The sequence below is a fragment of the Seriola lalandi genome, unplaced genomic scaffold, assembly GCF_002814215.2.
Source record: "Seriola lalandi dorsalis isolate HSWRI2012SDOR001 ecotype SW California unplaced genomic scaffold, Sedor1 jcf7180002053122, whole genome shotgun sequence".
NCBI lineage: Eukaryota > Metazoa > Chordata > Actinopteri > Carangiformes > Carangidae > Seriola > Seriola lalandi.
In genome coordinates, this window is record NW_019523675.1 from 73,925 (window position 1) to 82,120 (window position 8,196).

Below are 8,196 nucleotides of genomic sequence, written 5' to 3' on the forward strand. Positions count from 1 at the left end.
CCTGGTCCAGAGCCAGGACCCGGGTTTCCTTCTCCATTTGTACACAGCGTTCAGTCTTCCTCGCCCCGGGCCACAGCAGCTCAGCCGGTCTTCATATAAGGGCCTGCTGCCGGAGGTTCAGGATTCCAGCTGAGCATTCGATCCTGGTTTTGAGATAACGCAGGCAGGGAGGCTTTTCTGCCCCGCAAGCGTTTCTGGGGTTATTTTTAACAGCTGCAGGAGGCTGAGGAGCGGGGCAGGTGGCAACAGGAGCTGTTTGTCAGCTCCAGGTTTAAAATCACAACGTGCTGTAAATGTTGTCGCTCGGTTCAGATCTTTGCTGTTTTCCTGCTGAAATAAGAGTCGGGCAGAGCTCGGCGCGAGTGCGGCCCTGAGCTGATAGCCAGTCATAACGGGGGATTAGTTTGATTATGGGATGTAACCTGAGAACAGACACGCGATCTCTCTGTGGGTTGTGCAAGTGTGATTCAAACGCTGCATCAGCTGGTTGTTGTCGACGACGCTCTGATTCAACTTGTTTTAAAGAGAAGATCCAGACGAAGTCAGGAAATGATGCAGAAACACACTGAACAGTGTTAATATGAAGATATGAGCTGAGACCTCCGTCGTCTGGTTGTTGAATGTCTCGTCTTTATATCAAATAGTTATTGACTGTTTTTGATGATAAAAGTTAAAATTCTGTTAAAATAGTCTTTAAATGAGTCAACCAGCTTTATTTATTGAGCGGATTTAAAGTCTGTAAGTTAATAACAGTGTAAGAAACATGATAAACTATTAGTCAAGTCAGTTTTTATTTTTAAAGCGTCAAATCACAACAGAGGTTCAGATTTCAAAGCACGTTTCAAATAGACTGTACGCTTTATGATATTAGATGAACATGTTTCTAATCACCTCATCACACACACTCACAGACACAAACACACACTCACACTCACACACACACACACACACACAGACACACACTCACACACACACACACTCACACACACACACTCACACACACACTCACACACAGATGAGTTGATCTGATTTCAGATTAAAGTTTGAAAATAAAACACAAAATAAAATAAATCACTTCTGTCTGAGGAAACGTGAGCATCCTATCATCACAGAACAAGACATATTTGACCTTTATTGATCACCTATAATGGATCAAATGATCAGTGTAGATCAGGATTAAATGATGTTTTACTTCATCAACATTGAAAATGATGATGTTGATTGTTGTTTATTTAATAACCTACAGCAGCAACTAGTGGCCAGTGTTTTTCTTGTTATTCTACTGAACGAGGAGCGGACCTTTAACATCAGAGACCATATGTTGAGTTGCTCCTCAGTGAGTTATGTGACTGTGGCTCAGACAGCTCACTGTGATATACAGTGGGTGGCTGTGTGGTAAAATCAGCCCTCAGGTGTCAGGGGTCAGGCGGTTTAAATCGGGGGAAGGAAAGCAGCTGTCTGTGTTCGTTTGAGCTGTCAGGGCTCAGCTGACTGACCATGAGTCTGCTGGAGACCTGACAACTCTGAACCCCACAGAGAGAGCTGAGGGATGAGAAAACCCACCGTCTGGTGGAGTCTGAGTGTACGCTGTAGACCTGGTGGGTACGCTTCAGTCACCTAACACAGACGATGATCAGGGACCCGACAGGAGGGAAATAAAACCCAAAGCTGACTGTGTTGAACCTGACAGGCGATGCTCAGGGCACAGTTAGAAGTTAACACAAGTTAGCTGCTCAAAACAACTAGAAACACTTTTTATTTCCAGTGCGGTCCAACAAACTAGTTCTGATCACGTATAACTCGACCCCCCAGGAAACCTCAAGAAGAGTGAAATGACTCCCTGTAAGAGGTAAGGACCATGAGGAGGGAAACCCTCTTGACTGACTGTTGAACCTGACAAGCAACACTCAGGGAAGGTAAAACCCTCAGTCTGGCCCCCTTTTACAGCCTTTTGAAGGCGGGAATGTTGCACCTTTATTCCTCCTCGCGGGTGGGGGGTGGGGTGGGGGCAGTGGAGGTCACGGAGCCGGATCAACATCTGTGTAAAAGGGAGAAGCAGCGTCATGGTGGGACAGACACTGCTGCTGTTGTGTTGATGTAAAGCAAAGGTGGCCTAACAAGGCGTCTTTCTAACGAACATGTAGCGGGATGTAAAGGGGCTGTGAACCTGAGAGGCGTATGTCAGGGACTTTTTAACTCCTTAACTAACTGCCTGTGTTGAGCCTGAGAGGCAGTGTGCAGGGCAGATTAAAACCTCCTAATGAATGCCTGTGTTGGACCTGGCAGGTGGTGCTGAAGTCGGATGGTAAAGTCCACAGCCTGACTCTGAGAGACGTGCAGCTGAATGAAGCCGGACAAGTCAAACTCACCGCCAAAGACTTCCAGACCGAGGCCAACCTCACTGTCAACGGTAAGACAACGATGTTCTGGTTCTACTGGACTCAACTGAGACGCCACTCCTAGTCCAGGTTAAACAGGAACTTATCACACTCTGAAATTCCTGGTTTAGTCGACCTGTAGCGTCTCCAGTACACTGTGACATCACTCCGACCAACCAGATGCTTCCTTTCAGTCTGGTGTTAAGTTTCTAAACTCTGTGAAAGAAAAGCTTTAATCAGATCAGAGGATAATTGAGATAATAATAAAACTTTATCAGATTCCGTGTAAAGAAAAGCTGTTGTTTAGTTTAGATATAAAAGGTCTGATTTATATCTGACATTTAAATGATCAGAATTTTCTCTACATCAGTTTTGATGGTTTTTAAAACATCGTTTAAGTTAAGGAATGTCCTGGATATCAGAAGAGTCATGTGACAGGAAACGATGAAACTAAATGACCCATGTTTGTTTCTGTGTGTTTGCTCAGAGCCTCCGGTGGAGTTCACAAAGCCGCTGGAGGACCAGACGGTGGAAGAAGAGGCCACCGCCACGCTGGAGTGTGAAGTCTCCAGAGAGAACGCAGAGGTACAATGGTTCAGGGACGGACAGGAGATCAGGAAGACCAAGAAGTACGAGATGATCGTCGACGGACGCAAGAGAGCGCTGCTCATCCACGACTGCGCTCTGGACGACTCCAGGACGTACACCTGCGACGCCAAAGACTTCAAAACCTCCTGCTTCCTCAACGTGGAACGTGAGTACAGCTTATAGAAGTGGCGAGGCGTTGAAGGACCTTTATAAATCTGAAGGAACCCCAACCTTCTTCAGGACCCTTTAAACGACTACGGTTACCTCTTTGAAAATTAAACAAATGAGTTGTTTTACCCCAGGAACCTTAAAGTTTAATGTTCCTCAGATGACTTAAGGAACCCTTTGTAAAGACAGGTTAGGGGACGTCTCAGTATTGGACCTGAATGACCCTGTTGATGTGTCTTTGTTGTGTCGACAGCGCCACACATCGAGTTCTCGAAGCCGCTGCACGACGTCGAGGTGAAGGAGAAGGAATCTGCCAGGTTTGAATGTGAAGTCTCCAGAGAGAACGTCAAAGTGAGAACACTGCTGCGTCTGTTTGTCCAGACTGAAACGATGAAAGAAGGAAAGGTTTGAAATGATTGTTCCGTCTCTGAGATCTCCTCTTCCTCACTGTCTCGCAGGTCCACTGGTATAAGGATGGAAGTGAAATCAGAAAGGGAAAGAAGTACGAAATTATCGCTCAAGGTCGCCAACACGCCCTCGTCATCCACAAGTCCGTGTTCGACGATGAGGCTGAATACGAATGTGACGCAAAGACCTCCAAGTCCTCCGGCATGCTCACTGTCATTGGTAAGGATGAAAACTCTTCTTCATGTGAATTATTCCAGATCAGAGTCTCGGTCTCACACATGCAGAACTCATGTCTGAGCTTGATTTCACTGTGGATTCATCGTTTCAGATCAGGACCAGGACTCTGTATGAAAACTCCTTCTCAGGAGGTTTGATGGAAATGTTGCTGTAATTATGATTTTAGATCAGAACGTGTTGAGATAAAATATCTAGTGCAGGTTTAGTTGAGGATAATAAAACTGCTGTAAGGTCAGTGACCGCAGCAGAGTCCTGAGTCTTTGTCGTCGCAGCTGTGACCTTCAGTCGACTTTGTTTCACCGTCTGTGTCTGTCGCTGCAGAGGAGGAGGCCAGGTTCACCAAGAACCTCTCCAATGTGGAGGGAACAGAGACGGACAGCGTGAAACTGATCTGCGAGGTGTCCAAACCCAGTGCCGACGTCACCTGGTACAAAGGAGACGAGGAGCTGCCGGAGGGCGGCCGCTACGACCACATCGTGGACGGGAAGAGGAGGATCCTCCTCATCCAGGACCTGAAGATGGACGACGCTGGAGAGTACAACTGCAGGCTGAGTCCCAGCAACAAAACCTCTGCAAACCTCAGGATTAATGGTAAAAATAACTCCGATCTGATTGTGACTGTGCTGCAGAAGCTTCGTATAATTACTGTATAAATACATGTATTTACTGTCGGAGGTTAACACATTCCAGATTCAGATTTTTACATTCATTTATTTCTGTATTTATTTGGCAACACTTTTTTTTTTTAGTCCTACTGTTTTTTAACATTTTTAACAAACTTCTTATGGATCAACACTTCAAATAAAACACAGAAGAAGAAGAACATATAGAGCTTTAACTCGAGGTTGATAACACAATATAAAATATATGTTCATAGGAGAAGTTAGAACGAGCAACTGCTAATAAATAAACACTTTAAAATGTCCTGTGAAGTAAAATGTTAACATTATTTTAATCATTTAAAGTCTAAGATTTTTAATTCTTATAACTATCAAACAAAGTGTGCATTGATATGTGAATTATCTGACCCAGCTGATGCTCGTATATATTAACTCTGTCAGTTCAGAATAAATCGACCTCTGACCTCTGACCTCTCTCTCTCTCGCTCTCTCTCTCTCTCTCTCTCTCTCTCTCTCTCTCTCTCTCTCTGTGTTACAGAACTTGCTGCTGAGTTCATCTCCAGGCCGAGCAGCCAGGAGGTGGTGGAGGGCCACAAGGCGGAGTTCACCTGCTCCGTCTCCAAGGAAACCTTCGAGGTCAAATGGATGAAGGGTGATCAGGAGCTGGAGGCGGGAGACAAATACCAGATGGTCAGCGATGGCAAGAGACGGACTCTGGTCATCGTGAACAGCGAGCTGAAAGACGAGGGCGGGTACACGGTGGTGATCGGAGCGACCAGAGCGAGCGCCGACCTCACCGTGCTCGGTAAGACGAGGAGCAATGACGTGTTCAGTCAGCTTCAGCTCTGGAAACACTTGTCAGATTTTACCAGTGTAAAACTTCAAAAACTAATCTAGTTAATGATTTTCAATCGTGCTCGATGCTTCAATCGTATGGAAGAATCTGACTTTTAATTATTAACTATTTTATGTGTAAATTTCAACTGACTTTTACTAACTCAAAATTATTAGTTCCTATGTCAGTTTGAAGTTAGAAAGTCATAGTTTTGTCTAAGTGGGGCTTCCATACGTTTGAGATTTGTGAGGTGTTGAAAAACCTTAACAAAAACTAAAGTTAAAAAAAACGATTAGAATTTCTTTATATTTTGTATATTTTGTATTTGTTTTTGTCTGTATAAATGTATATGTTTATTTTAATGTATATTTTAGTTCAAGTTTAAAGTTTAATAAAGTCTGTTTTATGAGCATTTCAACAGAAAAGAAAATTAATTTTATCTAATCTAATTTATTTTTCAACATTAAACATAAAAAGAATGAATGGAAACCTAAAGAAACTCTCCATAACTTTGTTATAATTTATAATTTTTCAATTATTAATTCATGTTCAGTTTAAAACTTTTTTTTTTTTTTTAAATATTAAACTTTAATCTAGTTGATTATTTCTGACACAGTAACTTCACCAGAAATAAAAATGTTTCGTTGTTTTCGCAGCTTCGGTTTTTACTCTGTATTCGAATGTTTCATAGTTTGATCTCGATTCAGTAGAACATGTGTGATCTTCTTTCCTGCAGAGAAACTGAAGATCATCACGCCGCTGAAGGACACGGAGGGTAAAGAAGGTCAGGAGGTCGTCCTGAACTGCGAGGTGAACACGGAGGGAGCAAAGGCCAAGTGGCTGAAGAACGACGACACAGTGTTCGAGAGCAGCAAGTTCGTCGTGGTCCAGAGAGACAACGTCTTCTCCCTGAGGATCAGAGACGCCCAGAAGGGAGACGAAGCCAACTACAGCATCAACCTGACCAATCAAAGAGGAGAGCATGCCAAAAGCGCCTGCAACCTCACCGTCAAAGGTCAGTGGGCTACGGCGACGGGGTGACATCATGTCATTTGGTTTGTTAATGAAACACTGAATAGGAAGTGAAACGATTAGTATGTCAGCAGGTTCCTGATCAACATGTGTGTTTTCTGTTGCTCAGAGGAGAGTCTGAGGATCGTGGTTCCTCTGGAGGACATCGACACTCAGGAGAAGAAGACCGTCAGCTTTACCTGCAAGGTCAACAGGCCCAATGCCACCCTGAAGTGGATGAAGGGCGGCGAGGAGATCGTCTTCAGCAAACGCATCGTCTACAGAGTGGACAAAGACAAGCACACGCTGACCATCAAAGACTGCACCTTGGCCGACGAGGGCGAGTACACCGCCGTGGCTGGAGACAACAAGTCCACCGCCGAGCTGATCATCAGCGAGGCGCCGACGGACTTCAGCGTGCACCTGAAGGACCAGACCATCACCGAGTTTGAGGACGCCGAGTTCTCATGCAAGCTGACCAAAGAGAAAGCAGAAGTCAAGTGGTACAGGAACGGACGCGAGATCAGAGAAGGACCCAGGTATGTCAGACCCCGAGACCCATTCAGACCCCGAAACCCAGTCAGACCTTGAGACCCAGTCAGACCCTGAGACCCAGTCAGACCCCGAAACCCAGTCAGACCCCGAAACCCAGTCAGACCCTCGTTTATAAAGTTTGTTCAAACCTGAATCATCTGAATCAACTTTTTATTTTCCAGATACACATTTGAGAAAGTTGGAAAGATCTGCACCCTTCGTATCAAGGAGTGCAGACCTGATGATGAGTGTGAATACGCCTGTGGTGTGGACGACAAGAGATCCAGAGCCAGGCTCTTTGTTGAAGGTGAGTTCCTCAATAGAAACTGTATTTTTAGTAGAATCTAGTCTCAGTTCTGATCCTGCCCTGACTGACCCCCTCTGTCCTGCAGAGACCCCCGTGGAGATCGTCAGACCACCACAGGACGCGTTTGAACCTCCAGGCTCGGACGTGGTGTTCGAGGTGGAGCTCAACAAGGACAGAGTGGAGGTGAAGTGGTTGAGGAACAATATGACGGTTGTCCAGGGAGACAAATACCAGATGATGAGCGAGGGGAAAGTCCACAGACTGCAGGTCTGCGAGATCAGACCCAGAGACCAGGGAGAGTACAGAGTCATCGTCAAAGACAAAGACGCCAAGGCCAAGCTGGAGCTGGCAGGTAAGAAAAAACCCAAACACCTGAGTCTCGTGTAGAGAGATGATCATTTAAACAAGAAGAACGACCACAGCACAGTGTTGTTGTCTGTCTGACGGTGTCTCCTCCTCCTCCTCCTCCAGCTGTGCCTCAGATAAAGACCACAGACCAGAACTACGTCACAGACACCGGGAAGCCCATCGTCATGGCTGTCCCCTACAGCGCCTACCCGAAGGCCGAGGCCGACTGGCTGTACGACAACACCAGTCTGCCCAAAGACAACATCCACACCTCGGCCGACCGCACAGAGTACCGGCTGAAGGACCCCAAGAAGTCCGACGAGGGCCGCTACAAGATCCATATCAAGAACAAACACGGAGAGGGGGAGGCCTTCATCAAGCTGGACGTCATCGGTGAGTTGTCAGAGAAAGACCAAGACCAAGTTCACACAGAGACCAGGTTCACACAGAGACCAGGTTCGCACAGAGACCAGGTTCGCACAGAAACCAGGTTCGCACAGAGACCAGGTTCACACAGAAACCAGGTTCACACAGAGACCAGGTTCACACAGAGACCAGGTTCACACAGAAACCAGGTTCACACAGAGACCAGGTTCGCACAGAAACCAGGTTCACACAGAAACCAGGTTCACACAGAGACCAGGTTCACACAGAAACCAGGTTCACACAGAAACCAGGTTCACACAGAAACCAGGTTCGCACAGAAACCAGGTTCACACAGAAACCAGGTTCACACAGAGACCAGGTTCACACAGAAACCAG

General features: G+C 45.9%; 1 protein-coding gene across 1 annotated transcript in view; it reads left to right on the forward strand.

Moving 5' to 3' along the window:
- LOC111651030 (titin-like) overlaps positions 1-8,196 on the forward strand; it is a 126,495-nt gene that overhangs the window by 58,417 nt on the left and 59,882 nt on the right. The window contains exons 42-52 of the mRNA XM_087172542.1: positions 2,287-2,410; positions 2,866-3,132; positions 3,388-3,485; positions 3,593-3,761; positions 4,101-4,370; positions 4,938-5,204; positions 5,971-6,249; positions 6,376-6,784; positions 6,962-7,086; positions 7,172-7,438; positions 7,558-7,827. Coding sequence (XP_087028668.1) covers positions 2,287-2,410; positions 2,866-3,132; positions 3,388-3,485; positions 3,593-3,761; positions 4,101-4,370; positions 4,938-5,204; positions 5,971-6,249; positions 6,376-6,784; positions 6,962-7,086; positions 7,172-7,438; positions 7,558-7,827 — 2,545 coding nt within the window. The remainder of the gene's footprint in view (positions 1-2,286; positions 2,411-2,865; positions 3,133-3,387; positions 3,486-3,592; positions 3,762-4,100; positions 4,371-4,937; positions 5,205-5,970; positions 6,250-6,375; positions 6,785-6,961; positions 7,087-7,171; positions 7,439-7,557; positions 7,828-8,196) is intronic.